This window comes from Manis pentadactyla, chromosome 13, assembly GCF_030020395.1.
Source record: "Manis pentadactyla isolate mManPen7 chromosome 13, mManPen7.hap1, whole genome shotgun sequence".
In the NCBI taxonomy this organism is placed as follows: domain Eukaryota; kingdom Metazoa; phylum Chordata; class Mammalia; order Pholidota; family Manidae; genus Manis; species Manis pentadactyla.
In genome coordinates, this window is record NC_080031.1 from 28085655 (window position 1) to 28105762 (window position 20108).

The 20108-nt window shown below is 38.6% G+C and overlaps 1 protein-coding gene across 2 annotated transcripts in view; it reads right to left on the reverse strand.

The window, feature by feature from the left end:
- PGR (progesterone receptor) overlaps positions 1-18080 on the reverse strand; it is a 97303-nt gene extending 79223 nt beyond the window's left edge. The window contains exons 1-2 of one of the 2 annotated variants that reach the window (XM_036902812.2): positions 14665-18071; positions 13471-13622 (exon numbers count right to left, since the gene is read on the reverse strand). In XM_036902812.2, the coding sequence (XP_036758707.2) occupies positions 13471-13622; positions 14665-16274 (1762 nt within the window). In that variant the 5' untranslated portion in view covers positions 16275-18071. Of the gene's footprint in view, positions 1-13470; positions 13623-14664 lie in introns of both variants that reach the window. The other variant, XM_036902814.2, reaches the window with a different exon arrangement.
- Between the last annotated feature and the right edge of the window lie 2028 nt (positions 18081-20108).

Here is a 20108-nt window from a genome sequence, read left to right on the forward strand (position 1 = left end):
TCTCTCTAATTAAATATGATCTATTTTTCCCCCTCAAAATCCATGTTCAGTTTGTATTACCTGTGTTAAACTTACCGAGTTGTCTTATCTCCCTGATAGAATGAAAAACTATGATGTTAGTCATTGTGACTTCTCTCTCTTATGGCCCTCTGCAGAACTCAGCATGGTAGTGAAAGTATAGAAAGAATAAATAAGAATAACTGTTTAATAAACATTTATTACAATTTGTAGGATTGCTACATTGCAAAACTCCAGCAGGCACCATGTTTAACAGTCTCTGAATTTCTCTTAGTACTTGCCCAAAATTCTCAGCTAAAACCTTGTGGACCAGATATGTTTCAGAATTCAGAATTGTTTAGATTTCAGAAGGATGATAGAGAACAAAACTTCATACTGAAACACTAATATTTATGCAGCAAAATGTATGAATATTCACATAGCCTATAAAATGAGAGTTCAGGTCAATTCTGCTACCAAATGAATTCAGGTCAAGTCAGGTATTATTGACAAGTGACTACAACAAAATTTCTGTTTGCAGGTTCTTTTGGGTAGTGAGATTATGAATGAGGAAATTGTGGGCCTCTTGTTAGTTTGTGGCTCCATCTAGTCAGAACAGATTCCTTAATTTATGATGCAGGGTGACCTCAAGCATTTCTCCTAAATTTTTCTGCCATAAAGTGTCGTTTCTTGTTGCTCTTTCTCAACTTCCTAGTGTACCTGAAGATCAAAAGTGGTGCACTATAGCCATTAGAACTACAGAGCTAGTGTGGAGGGAAGTCAGGCCCTAAATTGATGGGTAATGGCAGCCTCTTCAGTAGATTTTTGCTTAAAGAACAAAGCATATCATATCATATCATATCATATTATATATCATGTGATCACAGCAGTTTGGTGTATATTTTTTCAGATAACTTTCTATTCATAGTAATATCAAGTGGGTGAAATTATTTTTACCCAAAATAATATCACTGCTTGCTTTTTAACAAAATCATAGATTTTAGATGTCTTTTCATACCTGTAATACAACTAGCTAGCTCACTCTTTAAGAGCCAATGAGTATTTTATTGCAAGGGTGTATCATAATAAATGTATTTATTGACAGACATTTAGGCTGTTTTCAGTTTCTCAGTAATACAAATAATGTAGTAGTGAATGAATATCCACCTAGAGGTATTTTTTACATATTCTTATAAATTTTTAAGGACCAGTTTCTAGAAGTAGAATTGTTGGGCCAAAGCAATGAATACTTTTAATAGATAATACCAAATTTCCTTCCAACTCTCAAATGGTCATTATTTATTGTTTTACCAATCTGATTGTTGGAATGCCCATTATTTTAATCAGTAATAATATTAGTATGTTGGATATTTTTCACACTTCTATTGATTTTATTTTGTGAATTGTCTTCAGATGTTCTGTTCATTTTTCTTTCTGTCTGTTTGACTTTTTTCTTGGTGGTTTGTATTAGTACTAACATTCTTTTGATTTATACATGTGTTACAAATGGTTTTCCAATTTTTTTGACTTTCTATATTTTTGCCTTATAAAAGTTTGATACTTATTTATGTAGTAGTAAATTTGAGCAAATTTGGTTTTGAATTCTGTATTTCATGTCAATATTAGAAAGTTTTGCCACTCCAAAATTATAAATATATACCTCCAACCTCTCTTTCCACACTTTTGAGTATTTTTCCTTTAAAAACAAAACAAAAATTATTGATTTATCTGAAAATTTTCTTTTGTATAATAAGTCCATAGTCCTAGGACCATTTATTGAATAACCCAACTGAAAATAAAAGCTTCTTAACTCCAATTTTTTTCAAGGTCAAGAATAAGTCCTATTGCCAATTAACCACCTTTTATAACTGTTACAGGATGAAATCAATAAATTCTTCCATCCCTATAGCTATTATTCTTGGCAAGTTACTTGTGAGTATCTCTCACACACCTGAAAATTGAGAACAGGAACAGAGATAATGAACATAAAGCATTAGCATGGTTTCCATGATATGCAGGCAGTGAGCTCTTGGTACTCTCTTTGATCCACTGACAGCACTCCAAGCCTGCATCACACAGTTTAACCAGGCACTAAACTGTAGGGTGACTGTTGATCAGTCACTTCCACAAGACTGCCAGCTCCATGAAGTCAAGGGCTACTTTCTACTGGAGAGTCAGTAAACATCTGGTAGAGAGTAAGAATATGGGCTCTAGAAAATGAGTTCTGCTCTGCTTCTCACCAACTGCAAACACAACTTCCCTCACAGAATTGTTGTGAGTGTTCAATGAGTTAGGACATGTAAAAAGATTAGAATCCAAAGTGCCTGAATTTAGTAAATAATCAATGATAAACATTATTTTTACTTTTTAATTTTTGTACCTCCTACAAATGTTATAGCATAATTGTGAGCCCATGGTCCATAATTACTACTTGTTTATTCAATTCCAAAATAAATCACTTTGTCATACATGAGAAAACAACATCAAAAGTATTTTTTTCTGAAGAAATAATAGTTATTGAGTACGATGTTTTGCAAAAAAAATTATGTGATTCTTTAAAATGTTATAGAAAGTACATCATGCCAGAGGCTGTATCAGTGGTTGAGAATGAAACCAAAAACCCGAGTTAATTACATTTTTTTTAAATGAGCGTGAAAATTTACTTCTTTGCTTTGTAGAAGTTAAATTGAAAAAGGAAAACACAAAAGGCTGATAATTGTGTGAAGAATGCACTTTGTAGCTTTTTGTATGAGGATCAGTCATCAGTGAGAAGGACATGGTATTCATCTGCCCTTCTGCACATTAGGTAGATATGGAGGAGCTACAGAGAATGTGACTTCTAATGTTCTAAATGAAGATGACATTTAAAAACCCAGGGAAAGAAATGATCTGTCTTAAGCATCAATTATTTCAATCAATCCTTTAAAGAAGTTTTTGATGCAAGAGTCCCTGGTGTTACCTGGTTTTGCTGACAAAAGATGGGACTCTGTAACTCAGATGTAATTTTCAAGTGATAATGTTTATATTCTGTTAGAATAGTGAACCTCTGCATTTGAAATCTTGACTGTTAACCTTACCTTTGCATACATGTCAAAAAGATATCAGAAAATAAAGTCGAGAAGTTGTTTAAAATTCACTTGAGTAAAAGAATAAACACTTGATTGAGGCCTAAGGGTTTTCTGCCATAATGCAGTGGTATGTGAAAGGAAATGTTGGCAGCACATCCTTTGTTCAAATAGAATCTTAAGTGCAAGAGTAAACCAAATAAGCACACAAAAGCAGAACTGTTCTGGTTTGAAAAAGGAATGGGACTGAATTATAGAGCACAACTTGAAAACCAGTCTCCTGCAAAAGATCACGCTTTCGTCTGAAAAATTATAAAGTAATTAATATTTGCTCAAATACAGTGTAATCTGGAGAGAGAGCATAGAAGCACAAAAAACACAGAAGTTGGGGTCAGATGCCCTGGGTTTTTTTGAGTTTGTCCCCCACCCTTTGAAGTGACCACTCTGTATACTCATCTATGAAATACAGATAGTAAGAGTACCTACACCTTTTTAGGACTTTTAGAAGAATTAAATGACAACACAGTGAACCACTCAGAATAGTGCCTGGGTCCTAGTCAGGGGTAGTTAAATATTTGTTAAGTGAATAAGCCTTTTATACAATAGGATGTGTTAGTGAAACAAACCTCAGTCCTTCCATATTTGTCTACTTGACTACAATGGTGTGTCATCTGTGGCTTCGACATAATTTTTATCAAAGTATTCTTACGTTTACTAATTGTACAACAGGTTTTTTGCTTTTCTACTTCTACTAGTTTTGTGCATATCAAAGACCGGGACTGTATATTCATCTTTTAGTCCAGGCATAAGCAACTTTTAAATGTAGTTAAGTATCAATACATGTATCTGGAGTGAATAAAATCATGAATTAAATCATTTTAGCAGCATGAAGGAAACTGATCATCTAGTTCATTTAGAGCTGTCTCAAAATACTTAATTACATTCTGGAAAGAGGAATAAGGCATGTACCTAAGGAGGCAAGTACAAATAATGCTTATTCAAGTAATGGTGCCACAGTGATACCTTAATAAAAAGATATTCATACTATGAGGTATTATGCAATAGAACAAGCTAAAACTATATATAAATACACAGGGCTTCAAGTCATTGCATGAAAAAATAAGATGAGGAATGATATCCAAATTACAATATAATTTATGTATAACATGTCTCAAACAACACACAGGTACACACAAACATGTAAAAATTCGAGATAGAGGTATAGAAAAATTGTAGGAAGGGAACAGATTAGACGTATTGATTCAGAGAGAACTTAACCCTCATTAGTAATGTTTGAATTTTTTTAAAGGACAATGTATTGTTGTATTACTTGAGTAATTAAAGTGCAACAAATCAAAAGCTGGAGCAGGAGCACTAGCTGTTAGCATTAGCATGTGTGTCTTGATACCAAGGCTTCCCCATCAGGTTTTCACAGTGGTATTAAGATGAAGGTTCTGAAGGACCATTAATAATTTGGCAACCCTACATAACCAAATATTGGGCAGATGACACCAAATGCTACCTTTCTTTTTTTTTTTCATAAAGTGGAGGTTTACTTTAATGGTCCATAATGCAAAATTGTGCTTAAAACCAGCTTACTACTCATACTAAATAACAAACTGAGAGGCCTGCAGCTTGAAAATAAATTATTCAAGTAACTATTAATAATAATATTTATTTTTGTTTATAGTTGAGAAGTGAGGTCCAGTGAATTACTACATGTTTAATTTTATGGGAACAGGGAACTGTCATAGGGAAAACTCTGTGAAGAGAAAATTAAGTAAGATTATTGGCAAATTATCTTCCTAAGAACCCAAATATTAATCAAGGAAATTATGGTGGAAAGGATTGTTGGATACTCTTGTTTACAACAAAAGATAGAGAAAACATTATAGAGCTCTAGACAGGAAAAATAATTCATGGATTTGTCAATGACAGTTTGAACATACAGAGAAGATTTCGAAGGAAAGTTTAAAAAGGGACATTGCATAATGATAAAGGGGTCAAATCTTCAAGAAGATATAACAATGATGGTTATGTAGATATAGTGTGTATGTATCGTAACAACAGAGCATCAAAATTTTGTGAGGCAAGAACTGACAGAACTTCAAGGAGAAATACATAAATCCACTAGTATACTTGGATATTTCAACACCTTTCTATCAGAAATGGACATATCCAGGAGGCAAGAAAATCAATAAGGACATAGTTGAAGTCAAAGGACAACCTCAGTCAACTGGATATAATTGGAATTTGTAGACTGCTTCATCCAACAGCAGCAGAATGTACATTCATCAAGATAAAACATTCTGGGCCATATTTAAGAATAGAAATCATATAACGTCTGCTCTCAGACCATAATAGAATTAAACTAGAAATCAGTAATAGAAAGGTAACTGGACAATCCCAAAATACATGGAGATCTACCAACACACTTTTAAATAACACGTCATTTAAAGAAGAAATCTTACTAAATGAAAATGAAAACAAAATTTCAAAATCTATGGCATACAGCAAAAGCAGTGCTTAGAGGAAAATGTATAGCATTTGATGTACATATGATAAAAGAAAATAAAAAATCCATCACCTAAGTGTCTACCTTAAGAAACTAGAAAAGAGCAAGTAAGCCAAATAAAGTATCAGAAAAGAAATGATAAAAATTAGATCAGAAATCAATGAAATTGAAAATAGGAAATGCATAAAGAAAATAAACAAAACCAAAAGCTGGTTCTTTGAAAAGATCAATAAAGCCAAAAAGCTCCTAACCAGGCTAATTAAAAGAGAACACAAATTATTAATATCAGAAATGAAAGAGAAATCTATACTCACTATAGATCTGTGAGTAGTAAAAAATAAAATAAAGGAATGCTATGAACAGCTTTATCCTCACAAATTTGATAACCTAGATGAATGGACCAATACCTTGAGATACGCAGTCTGCCAAAACTCATACAATCTGAATAGGCCTATATCTATTAAAGAAATTGAATCAATTATTAGTAACTTTCCAAAACAGAAAGCACCATGTCCAGTTGGGTTCACTGGTGAATTCTACCAAACATTTAAGGAAGAAATTATACCAATTCTCTACAACCTCTTTCAGAAATAGAAACAGAAGGAATGTTTCCTAATTTATTCTATGAGGCCAGTATTACCTTAATACAAAACTGAAGAGAGTACAGGAAAACTGCAGACTAATATTTTTCATGAACATAGATGCAAAAATCATTAACAAAATCAGCAAATTGAATCAAAAGAGTATAAAATGATTTATACACCACAACAAAATGGGATTTATCCCAGGTATGCAATGTTGATTCAACATTCAAAAATTAATTTCATCACATCAAGAAGCTAAAAAAGAAACATCATATGATCATGTTAACAGATGCAGAAAAAAAACATCTGACAAAACCCAATATTCATTCATGATAAAAACTCTGAGTGAACTACAAATGGAGTGGAACGCAAATTAATAAAAAATATATATCTATAAAACCTAGAGCTGTTGTCATACTTAATGGGGAGAAACAAGAAGTTTTCCATTAGGTCAGGAATAAGGCAAGATTGTCTCTTTTCACCACTCATTGTCAACATTGTAGTGGAAGTCCTATTAATGCAATAGGACAAGAAAAGGAAATGGAAGGTATACTCATTAGGAAGAAAGAAATAAAACTGTCTTTGTTTGCAGATGACATGATCTTCTATGTAGAAAATCCAAAAGAACTGATGAAACAAACTCCTGGAGCTAATAAGCAATTATACAAAGTTGAAGGATACAAGATTAACATACAACAATCAGTCACTTTCTTATATAATGGCAGTGAGCAAGTGAAATTTGAAATTAAAAATACAATATCATTTATATTTTCACCCCCAAAAATGAAGTACTTAGGTATAAATGTAATGAAATATGTAGAAGATTTATATGAAAAAATGACAAAAGTCTGATGAATGAAATAAAAGAAGTAAATAAATATTCCTAGTTCATGGACAGGAAGATTCAGTATTATCCAGAGGTCCATTGTTCTCAATGTGATATATATAGTCAATGCAATCTCAATCAAAATCCCAGAAAGTTATTTTATGGATATTGACAAAAGGACTCTAAAGTTTATATGGAGAGGCAATCAAAAATAGCCAACACAATATTGAAGTTGGAAGACTGATACAACCTGACTTCGAGACTTACTATAAAGCTACAGTCATCAAGACAGAGTGGTATTGGTGAAAGAATAGACAAACAGATCAGTGGAACAGAATAGAAAGCCTAGAAATGGACCTATGTAAATATAGTCTACAAATCTTTGACAAAAGAGCAAAGGCAATATAATGGAGCAAAGACAGTCTTTTCAACAAATTGTGCTGAACAACTGGATAGCCACATGCACAAAGAGAATCTAGACACACACCTTATATCTTTCACAAAAATTAACTCAAAATGATTCACTGGCCTCAGTATAAAACATAAAACTGTAAACTCTTAAAAGATAACATAGGAGCAAATCTAGATGACCTTGGTTTGGTGATGACTTTTTAGACACAACATCAAAGTCATGATCTATGAAAGAAAAAATTGAGAAACTAGGATTTAATTAAAAGTAAAATTGCTATGGAAAAGATACTGTAAAGAATAAAAAGGGACAGAGAGAGAAAATATTTGCAAAAGACATATGTGATAAAGATCAGTTATACAAAATATACAAAGATCTCTTACAACTCAACAATAAGAAAACGACTCAATTTAAAAATGGGCCAAACACCTTAACAGACACTTCACCAAAGAAGATATACAAATGTCAAATAAGTATATGAAAACATGATATGTCATCAGGGAAATGCAAATTGAAACAATGAAATACCACTACACACCAAACTCCAAAACACAGACAATACCAATACTAGCAAGGATATGGAGCAACAGGAATTCTCATTCTTTGCTAGAGAAATGCTAAATAGTACAGCCACTTCGGAAGACAGTTTGGAGGTCTCTTTACAAAACTAAACATACTTTCACCATACAACCCAGCAATCACACTCTCGTATATACCCAAGTATCTGAAAAGAAACCTATGCATAGATATTTGTTGCAGCTTTATTCATAATTGCCCAAACTTGGAAGCAACCAAGATGCCCTTTAGCAGGTGAGTGGATAAACTGTGTACATCCAGACAATGGAATATTATTAACATTAAAAAGAAATGAGCTATCAAGCCATGAAAAGACACGGAGGAAACTTAAATGTTTATTACTATGTGAAACTGTATGACATTCTGGAAAAGGCAACACTATGGAAACAGTAAAAAGATCAGTGTTTGCCAGGGCTGTGGGGGGAGAAAGGGATGAACAGGCAGAGCACAGAGGATTTTTAGGGTAGTAAAACTACTTTGTATGATACCTTAATGATGGATAAAGTTCATTGTACATTTGTCCAAACCCACAGAATGTACACCACCAAGAGTGCACCCTAATGGAAACTATGGAAACTTAAAATGTATCTTCCTCTCAGTTTTGCTGTAAACCTAAAACTGCTCTAAAAATAAAATCTTGCAAAAAATTATACGTTCATTATTTCTCTTTTGGAAGCCATCCTAGGGAGAATATGCTACCAAATCTACTCAACTTTTGAAAGACATAAATTATTCATAAAAATATTTCATTTCTCTCCAGTTTCCTCTGGGTCTATTTATGATGGTATCTTTCTAATTTTGAAAGGCTTTTCCAGCCATCCTTAGCTTCTGATAGAGGGGTCAATTCTCTAGTTATCCAGTCAATGCATAAACTCTTCACTTAGCACATCTATAATGTTACATACATGCTAACCGATAGAATGGCCCTTTTCTCCACTACACTATACACTCCACCAGGATTGCAGCCAGCCAGGTCTGCCCTGTTTTACTGCTTTCTCAACTAGCACCGAGCACAGTGCCTGGCATATGATAAGAGCAGATGCTCAATAAATATTTGGTGAACTAATACATGAAAAAAAAAAAATAGATGAACCTAGGGGCATTATGCTAAGTGAAATAAAGCAGGCAGAGAAAAAAATAAAAACTGCATGATATCACTTACACGCAGAATAAAAATGAAAGTCAGATTCATAGAAACAGAGTAGAAAAGTGGTTGCTAAGGGGCTGTGGAGTGGAGGAAATGGGAGAGGCTGGTAAAAGCGAACAAACATTTGGTTATAAGTTGAATAAGGTCTGAGGAGCTAATGTATAACATAGTATCAGTAGTTGATAATATTGCATTATGTAATTGAAATGAGCTAAGAAAGAATTTTAATGTTATTTCCCCAAAGAGAAAAGGTAAATATATGAGGTGTTGAATATGTTAATTAACTTTATGGGGGAAGGGGAACCCTCTATCACCATATCAAATCATCACATTGTACACTCTAAATAATCTTACACATTTATTTGTATATAGCAATAAGGCTAAGAAAAATGAGGCTAATAATGTAATATAATTAAAACTCCATGAACACCTACTTAGTGTTTTCTAAATAATATTGCCCAACCTTATGTCATTAAATGTATTCATTTCAAATGCTGTAACCGTATAAAAGCACCTAAAGATTAAGAACTTGGCATCATCAGTTTTGGACACTGGTTCATTTAGCAAACAGTTATTTACTAAATGTCTAGTATATTCCTAGCACTGAACTAGTCACAGTGCATACAAATGTAAGCCAACGAGAAGTGATTTCTTCTCTCTTAATACCAGGTTACTAGCCTGCAATTTATAGGACTGGAGGGTCAGTATGACTTCATGTCCTTGAAAGGTATTTCATGTCCAGGCAATTCCTGACCATTTCCTGGTTTACTCGGAGTCTTAATAAAGGAATGCAATGGCTTATTCAACCAATTGTTTTTTTGGCTAATTCATGATTTTAGCTTAAGAGAGGTGATCTTTCCCCATCCCCCACTTCCTGAGAAGTTTCTTTTTTTCTGCCTCTTCTCTCTTCTGCTCATACCAAGGGAACCTTGTTTTCCTGAGTGACTTTTTTATAGGCTTTATCGTCTCCCATTTCTAACTTGGAGGAGAGGAGGGGAAACTGGCTCTTGGTCTCTATGCCTTCCAGTTGCTATCCAAAATATGGAGTTGTGTCACCCATCCATTTATATCACACGCGTCTAATCAACCTTGGTCTTGCGTTCTCACTTTAACCTTCCTAGATGTCTTATCACTTGGCTTACAGTTTTTTCTTCTAACTGCCTGTTGCTTTTCTTTGAAATTTAAACTGCATTTCCTATTATGAGAAAGGAAGCATAGTGGTGGAGAGCACGGATTCTGGAATCACACCACTTCCTAACTGTGGTTAGGGCAATTTAACATACCTGCACCTTAGTCCCCTTATTTGCAAACTGAAAGTGACAGTAATATCTACATTATAAGGATTTCTATGAGTTAAGACCCATAAAAACACTTAAAAACTCACTGGCACATAGAAAGCACTCTAAAATGCTATTACTATGGTTTATTGCCTTTAGTAACATTAATAACCATATTGTTGACTATTTACTTTCAACTTCAGGACATATATCCACACAAAATTCTACCTTGACTAGCTGATCACACATCCCTACTTTAAGATTTCAGATCTGATATTCTGTCTAATTATAAAATTCTTTCTACTCATTTTTTCACTCTTGAAAATTCCCAGAACCTTCTCTGTTCCCTGGCCTTAACTCAATATTCTCCCCCAATTTATCCAAGCACTAGTAATCTAACTTTCCAATCTTTAACAATTTCCTAATATGAATCTTCAAGTCTTAGTCAGTCTAATCGTAATATCTTCACTCTTCTTTGAACATAAATGTTTAAAAGCTCTCTTCAATGCCCAGAGATAAAAAATCTTACTTGTTCTTTAATAACCAAATAAAGTTTTATCTTCCATGAGGTCTTCTCCCATCATTCTAGAACATACACATTCCATCTTACAACCAACCACCTTCCCCCTGCCCAAGCACAACTCACAAACCACACAAATTTGTGTACGTTACAGAACTGCTTATTTGGGCATTTACTAAGAATCTCTATTTTGCATGCATACAGGTCTTATGTGCATATATGCCACTTCCTTAATTCTGTTATTAGCTCCTTGATGGTAAAAGCCACACTAATTGAAGTTGACAATATGTTAGGCATTCTTTTAAATGTTTTGCATGTACTAACTCATTTAATCTTTACAACAATCCTGAATAGCTATCATTATCCTCATTTTATATCTAAGGCAGAGAGAGGTGAATGCAGGGAAAGAAAATCTTTGGCACAGATTTAAATATAAGAAGTATATAATAATTGCTGAATGAATGAATTTACTCAAAGAGTTTTGTAATCTTGTTCTAAGTTTCATGAATGACCTACCAACACCTATCTTGAAATCCTCTTTGTAAATATGGTCAAATGAAGCTGCTTCATTTCTATTACTCAAGACTAAAGCAGGACACAACATTAGAGGTCCAACAAACGCTAAGAGTAAATTTGGGAAGACACCTTTTGTGGTTTGGGATGCTATTCTGATAATGATGTGAAAGCATTATTTTAGTTAGGGCACTCTTAGTCCTATATGCACTTATTGAAGTAATTTCCAAGAATTTAGGAGCATTTATCATATATATAATTGTGCATACTATCTATGATTTATAAGCATTGCAAGGAAAGAATATCTAACCTATGTTGACCAACAATCACCTACTAACTAGTTGTATCCTCTTTGGAAATTCAGATTTATATCTTTGGAACTGCTTATCTGTAAGAAGAAGGAACTTGGCTAAAATAAACTGGCTTTGAGAGGATTTTAAGGCAGTCATTCATTTGTAAAATTATACTACTCTAAGGAGACTGTAAGATGAAGGAAACCATATTGATGCAGGAAGGAGTGTTCAAGAAACCAGAAATCAGGTGGGAACAGTAACTCCAGTTATGCACTGGACAATCAACACAAAGAACTATGATGAAATATGTCATTGGGAAGGTTAAGGCCACTCTCAGCTGTCCCATTCTCTCATGTAGCCTCTTTTCAGTGTCTCAACCTTAATTTAAAATGCAATTAAAGTCCTCTTAAGCTGAATACATCTGTTCAGCATTAAATACTAATTTAACTAAATTAGTTAAATGTTAAAAATCCTTTGTGAAAAAGTCATATTCTAGAAATATATAAAGCAAATATTTCTTATGAAGAATTAATTTCAGTAGGAGCACAAATACTACTAATAAATAGTTGGGAATCATTTTTACCAAAAAGTCAATAATAGTGCTAAGAATCACCTGTTAGCCATCTACAGGGATAGTGAACTTTGTTAAATATCTTTTAGGTTAATATTCTTTTGGTGTAAATGTGCATTAAATGTTAATTGTTAAAGAACTCCTTGGAAAGCACTCTTAAGGTAAAAATTCCCCACTCCCTCCTTTCCTACTTACAAGTTGATGCTCTTGAAAAGAAAAAAAAAGGCAACTCACAAACAGGAAGAAAAAAACTATACATTGAGACCTTTGGTTCCTTGTATATGTGTGATCTCAGTGCACCAGAGGGAACACTAAACTCATTTGAGCTCCTTATACAATACACTTTGTTCGAATCCCAATGTGAAGTGATCCTTAAGTGTACTTTTATCTTCAAATATAAATGTGTTTGTCTGCTTAGAGTTTAGTGTAGACAGAGAAATTTAAAATATCTTCTGGGAAAATTCAAGTCTGAAATACTATGCAGGGCAATCCAAAATCATTAGATAAATATGTATTTTAGATTATTTTAACGGGTGAAAGTCTTACTTAAAGCAAAATATTTATTTAGAAATTACATTACTGTGATGTCCAAATATTTCATTTGCTTTAAATGAAAAATTTATTCTATCCCCATACACTTAAAAAAATACTAAAAAGGGAATTTTAAAACTTTGTTTAGAATTACCATTACATAAGTATTTCATAAATATATATATATAGGAAAAAGATAAAATCATGCAAAAAGTTTATAGCTGCATCATGTAAATGTGTATATACATATACACACGTGTATATATAAGTTTGGTGACTTTCACCTTCTTTAGACTGAAATTTTAAATTTAATGTATATCATATATAAAGAAATATAAAAATACAATTAGAACAAAGTTGTTTCTTTAAAGCTACAAAGTTATGAACGAACAATAGTAGCATTGTTCTCAAAATTAGTATGACTTGTGCCTAATATTAAAAGTTAGTCATAAGTGTGCAATTATAACAGGCAACCACACTCGTTTGAGTATTATAAATAAAAACATGTTAAAGCATCATCACATATTTTAAGTTATATGGAAATATCACTATTTCTTAGAAGAAGCAAGGGATACTTAAAATATATGAAAGACAGTCTCCATTTACAATTAAACCAACAATAAAGGATCAGGGGAAAGGAGCCTACCTTCCATTGCCCTTTTAAAGAAGACTTTACAGCTCCCACAGGTAAGGACACCATAATGACAGCCTGATGCTTCATCCCCACAGATTAAACAAATCTTCTGAGGTAATGACTCGAAGCTGTACTGTGGGCTCTGGCTGGCTTCTGAATCCGGCCTTGAAATGCAAAACAAAGGACTCCATTTATTTTTAGGTGCACCACTATCTAATACTAGTTTTCTTAACTCAGAATGAACAAAGGTAAAGGGGATTTTAAAAATAGCACTGTATATACACACACACTTGAAAGACATGCAAACTAAAACTTAGTGTACTCTACCAGTTACTGGGTTCACCAGGCTTGCAAATCATTAGCCATTCATCAGTAGTACCAACACGAAAGAAAAATAATATATAATTTAATGGACGGAAAACTAAGGTCCATTGGTTTAAAAAAAATCTTTCTATGAAACTCTTTATATAGAACCCAGTTAGTCTTTGACAAATGAAATGTTTTGCCCTTCCTACATGTAGGCTGGAAAACAATAAAAACATGGTTTTAAGAGTTCAATAGTACTTTGCAATGCTTTTGTTTTGAGTTTTTAAAACTCAACTTTGTAATGGCTGTTCACTTTAACGAGTATTTGTCATTTTGAAGTGTTGTCCAATATACTGCCAGTTTTCCCTAGTCACAGTACATAAGAGTCCAAGCATTCTTTTTTTTCTTTTTGGTTCCATTATTTTAGTATGCAAGTTAAAATGTTTTCAAAAACCCGTTTAAAGAAGTTGTAGCGAATCCGAAGCAGAATTAGAAGAGATGGTTCTGCTTTCGGCTCCGGTGGCTACCCCATCAAGTGCCTCCCTCCCCGGGGAGACGGTGCCCCAGTGTCTCCTCTTCAAGACAGGCATCCCCAGTAGATGCCCCTCTAAGAAGAGAAGCGTGTTATACGCCCCCAACTCGCCGCTCCCTTTCCTCTCCACCCGGCTATGGCGGACCCAGTGTGACGCTGATTTTAAATCGACTGGTCTTGGCTCGGAATCTCGTAGATGTGAAAAGTTTAAGAAAAATGTTTTCAGGGAGGCACGCTCCGAAAACAGTCTACTCCGCGTGCCCTTTGTGCCGCCCAAAAAAGTGAGGAGAGGTGGGAAGGAAAAGGAAGCGCGGCCGGCGCGCGCCCGCCCCGCCCCGCCCCGCGCCCGCCGGCCCGCGGCCCCTCACCTCAGGTAGCCCAGGTAGGGCGGGTAGACCTGCGGCAGGCCCTCCTTGAGCACCGCGGCCGGGTAGCCGAGCTGCGGGAGGCCGTTGAGGCCGAGGGGCGGGTAGAGCGCGGGGGCCGCCCCGGCGGCCGAGGCCGAGGTGGAGGGCAGGCCGTCCCGCGGCAGCAGGCAGGCGCCTGCGCCCGGAGCGCGGCTGGGCGGCGGCGCGAACGGGCCCTGCGGGGGCGGCGCGCCCTCTGCTTTGTACAGGATGCACTCCAGGGCCGACCCCGACGAGGATGCGGACGAGACCGAGGCGCCGGTGGGGACGGCGGCGGCCGCCGCTGCTTCGGGTCTGGACGACGGCGCTCGCGGGGGCGGCGGCGGCGGGAAGTCCGGGAAGACGGCGGGGCCGGCCCCTGCCACCAGGTACGGCCGCGAGGAGCGCGCGGCGGCCCTGGCGCCTTCCTCCTCCTCCTTGATCTTCAGGGCGGACGGCTGGAAGTCGCCGTAGAGCGGGAACGCGTCGTCCCTGGGCTCGGCGTCGGGCGGGTACGCGCAGTCGGCGAAGTCGCCCGCGGCGAGCGGGGCGGACGAGGCGGGGGGCGAGCCTCGCGGCGGGGCGAAGGCGCCGACCGCCGCGGCCCCGGAGTCGTAGCTCTCCGCCTCCAAGAGCTGCCGGGTGCGGGCGGCCAGGAAGGCCGAGTTGAACGGCAGGATGGGCACGTGGATGAAGTCCATCACCGCGGTGGCCAGCTGGGAGCACCCGGGCGCCGCGGGGGCGTCCTGCTCCGCCGGGGAGACTCGGGGCCCGGAGAAACGGGCATCTTCCCGGACGACCAGAGCGACGCCGCCTGCGCCTGCCCCCGGGGCGGCTGTCGCGGCTCCGCCCCCTGCTGCCGTGCCTCCCGGAGGCCGAGGTCTGCCCTTCTGAAGCGGCCCCACCGAGCCCTCAGACTCGGAGTCCTCCTCCTCCTCCACCTCCACCACCACAGCGGGCTGCGGAGACGGCTTCCCTGCCGCCCCGGGCCAGGAATGGCTACCGGGGGGCGGGGGCAGCAGCTGCCGGGACGGCGACAGGCCCCTGGGCAGCACTTTCTGGGAGGCCGCGGTCCCAGAGCTGTCGCCAGCTTTGCCCTCTGGCCGGCTCATGAGCGGGGACAACACCCCCTGGATGGAGGGGGCAGTCCGGGGGTCTTTGGGAGGCTCGGGGCCAAACAGGCACCAAAGGCTGGTGGCCTCGCGGACGGAAGGGCTGGCGCGGCTCTGCCTGGGTCCCGAGGGAGCCAGCAGCGTGTCCAGGACACTGTCCAGCAGCCCGCTCTCCCTCGCCGGGGCTCCAGATTCGCCGCCTCCGGCACCGCCCGAGGCTTTGACTCTGGGATACGCCCCCTGCACGTCTGACAGAGGGAGCTGGTCCCGCGAATTCCCGTCGGGGTCCTGCCCCTGGCAGGGCCGAGGGAAGAGCAGCCCGTCCAGGGAGATGGGAATAGCCGAGGCGTCCGAGGCCTGGCTCACCTGGAAGGGGTCAGCGTCCCGGCGCCCCAGCAGAGGGGATCCGACCTGGGTCGGGGAGGGCGCGCCTTCCGCCACGTGGGGAGCCCGGGGATCCTCGGCGTTCAGCTCTGTCATAACGACCTGGGCTACCCTTTTCTCCTCCCCCGTCTCTGGGGAGGAGGGACGGGGAAGAGGAGGGGGAGTGGGAATGTACAAGCAGCGGGAGGAGGCAATAGGTGTTCAATTTGGCTGGACAGGGTGGGGCGGGGTGGTGATCTCCACCCCCTGGGTGCGGAGGGGGAGGCGACGGTCAGCTCCTGTCTCTGCGCTCCATCTGGCCGGCAGGGGAAAGGGGGCAGATGTCTCGTCCTAAGGCAGGTGGGAAGGCGGGAGAAGCAGTTGTCGGGATCTCGTCCCCTAACTGGGAGAGTTCTCCGAGAGCTCTCCGACTTCGGTCTGAGGGCGGGAGACGCAGAGTACTCACAGGTCGCGCACTGCAGGGGCTGCGGCTTCGAAAGCAGTTACACGCGGCTCTGTCTCCCGTGCCTGTGGCTTCAGGCGCCCAGGTCTCCCAGTCCTTGCCCGCGCTCCACTTTCCTTCTCAATAAAACCCCGGGGGCTACATGGACCTCTCAGTGCAACCCATTCTCAAGAACGGTAGTGTTTCTGCCGGCGTCCTATCGCTGGTGACAGCCGTCCCTGCGGCTCTCACATTCTCGGAGTCCGAAAGGACGGAACGCCTGTGGATGCAGATTGATCCCACTCAAACGCCAAGTGAAACTAGTTCTCCCTGAGAATGCTGCTCCAACACCGGATCCTCTCTCACTCAAATACTACAAGGCTTGAGTACTGTAGTGACAGCAGTAGACTGGCCCCACAGCTTTCTAACAACGCCTCCTCCCTCTCTCGAGGCCCCGCCCAAAGCCCCTCCCTAGCCCAATTACAGACCTGATCTGAAATTCTGGAGTTGGTATTCCCAGCCGCCGGTCTGAATTCCACTCTGAATAGCAGGTGGGGTGGGGTGGAACCTCATCAACAGATTTTGTACTACCAAGTAAGAATTATGCCCAATCTAAGCGGAAACACTATCAGAAGCTGAATTTTCAGGATTTCAGTTCTGTAAAGGTTTACCATAGAGGAAGATATTTGGCTATATTATCTTTAAGAATGTGTGTCTAGGATATTTAAAAATATGAAAGAGTCTCTCTTATGACTTCCATAAAAGTGATCACTTTCAAATTTCTCTTACTACAACCAATCTGTCGTGACCTCTTCAACCGTCCATAATGTGGTAAAGAAGTTTGGGAGTGTACATCGATAACACCTCTCTACCTGTGTGGGAAGTTTGGATATTGTCTGCCTTCCTCTGATTTGTTCTATGAATGTCCTCAAGGTCTTATCTGTTCTGATGCCCCACAGGTTCTCTTAGCCAGGTTTAGGGAATATAGTAGAACATTCCGACTTCAGGATGGGCAGAGCCACTAGAATACCTGGGAATCTGACTCACTTGGGGAGGGTCTCCATGAGAAATAAACCTGTATCATATCATGCCAAAATATATGTCAGTTGTTCTACTTTTAGGCTATCATAAATACTGCTGCTGTGAACATTCATGTACAAGTTTGCATGTGAGCATACATTTTCATTTCTCTTGGAAAATATACATAGGAGTAGAATTGATGGGTTATATGGTAACTGGTTTTAACTTTTTGAGGAACTGCCAGCGTGTTTTCCAAAGTGACTGTACATTTTATATTATCACCAGCAGCACATGAGAGTTCCACTTTCTCCACATGCTTGGAAATATTTGCTCTTATGTCTTTTTTATTATAGTGCTCATGTTGCATGTGAAGTGGTATCTCACTGTGGTTTGGATTTATATTCCCTGATGGTTAATGCCATAGACTCTAAAATTTGTAGACTCTGGATAGCACTCCCAGGTCGTCTTCTAATACTTTTACATGTGTTAACTTATTTAATTTTTCAACATATACATGAAATAGGCACTATTATTTCCATTTGATAGTTGAGAAAACTGGGGCACCGAGTTTCCCAGTATTATAAAGATAGTAAATGCATGGCCAAACTTGAACCCAGGCAATCAAATGCCAGCCTTTTTAGCAATATGATTTTTAAGTAGCCAGTGGTGCAGAATTTGGTTTCCAGGTGGCTGTAGCCACAGAATTGACACTAGGGCTCATTTAAAATGACAAGCTATATATGGCTCAATTTTAAATTAAATTAAATTCGCTATAAAAATGCCCTCAAGAAAGACAGGTTGAAACAGGGTTTTCTCCATGAGATTGAAAATCATGAAGTGGGAAAAAACAATAAAGATGCACAACCTGTTCTAAGTCACGATTATGCTGTGAAAGTTGATGATTAGCACTGTTTGCACTGGAATTCCCAAGTACATGAATCTTAGAGTCACACAAAACTCACTGGTTAAATTCAGGTGTGACAAAGCTAACTCCAAATATTCCTGAAGACTGTTTTTGGAGAAAAGAATTCAAATTTGGAAGGTTTTTGTTTGTTTATACTTTGGAAAAAAGCTTTATTAAAGTATAGTTGTACAATAAGCTGCATGTATTTAAAATGTACATTTTGTTAAAGTTTTGAAATGTATATACTGTGAAACTGTCTCCACAAACAAGATGATGATTATGTCCTTTTCTATCAGAAGTTCCTCATGCAACTTTTTAATCCCTTCCTACTGCTTTTTTCCCATTTTCAGTCTGTCCCTGCCCCTCTCCATCTATCCCTAGGCAACCACGAATCTGTTCTCTGTCACTGTACGTAAGTTAAAAAAAATCATATTTGATTTGTTAAACATATTAAATTATACACATATTTTTAGGACTAAGTGTCTAATTTTTTAATAGACTACTTTATAGGATGGTTTTAGATTTATAGTGAAATTAAGCAGATAGTACAGAGAATTTCCTATATCCTCTGCATAGTTTCCCCTATTAACATAGTAACATGGCATACTTGTTACAATTAATGAACTAATATTGATACATTATTACTAATATGCATAGTTTATTCACATGTCCTTAGTTTTAACCTAGTTTCCTTTTCCCTCCCATGGACACCACACTACATTGTCATGTCTCCTTAGGTGCCTCTTGACTATGATGGTTTCCTTATTTTCCTTGTTTTTGGTGGCCTTGACAGTGAGGCATATTGCAGGATGCTCCTCTATTGGAATTACATGATTTTAATTTCTAATTATTTCCTTCTGAATAGAATGGGGTTATGGGTTTAGGGAAGGAAAATCAAGGCAGAAAAGTACCACTCATCATATTGTGCCATCATGGCATATTGGTACATACTGTTAACATGACTTAACCACTGTTGATGGTGACTTTTATCACCTCTCCACTGCCCAGTTACTCTTTTTCCCCTCTTTCCAAACTGCACTCTTTGGAAGTTACTATGAGCAGCCCCCCAAGAAAGGGAGTGTGGGGGAGTAGGGAGTTACGCTCTCTCTCTTTTAGGGTAGAGTAGCTACATAATTTATTTGGAATTCTTCTGCATGGGAGATTTACCTCTTCTCCCCCATTTACTAATTTCTTCAGTCTTTTACTTATGTCACTATAGACTTACGGATATTTATTTTTACTCTAGGTTATAATCCAATACTACTCTATTTTGTTGCTCAAGTGGTTCCTGCTTTGGGCATTGGGATCCTGTGTAGGAATGTATGTTTGAGTATTTTCTTACTTTCTGGCTTCACAAGATGCTACAGACTCATCTGGTCTATTCCTTGCTCTAGTTCTAGAATCCGTTACTTATTGGAAAATGATGTTAAAAATGAAGATCTGGGTGCTAAATATGTTTTACATTCATTTCTATTTCTTAGAAGTTCATATAATACAGCATATGCTTTTTCTCATCTAGCTTCTTTGACTTGGAGAATAATTGTTTTAAGGATTCTTCTATATTTTAGTGTATATCATTAGTTCA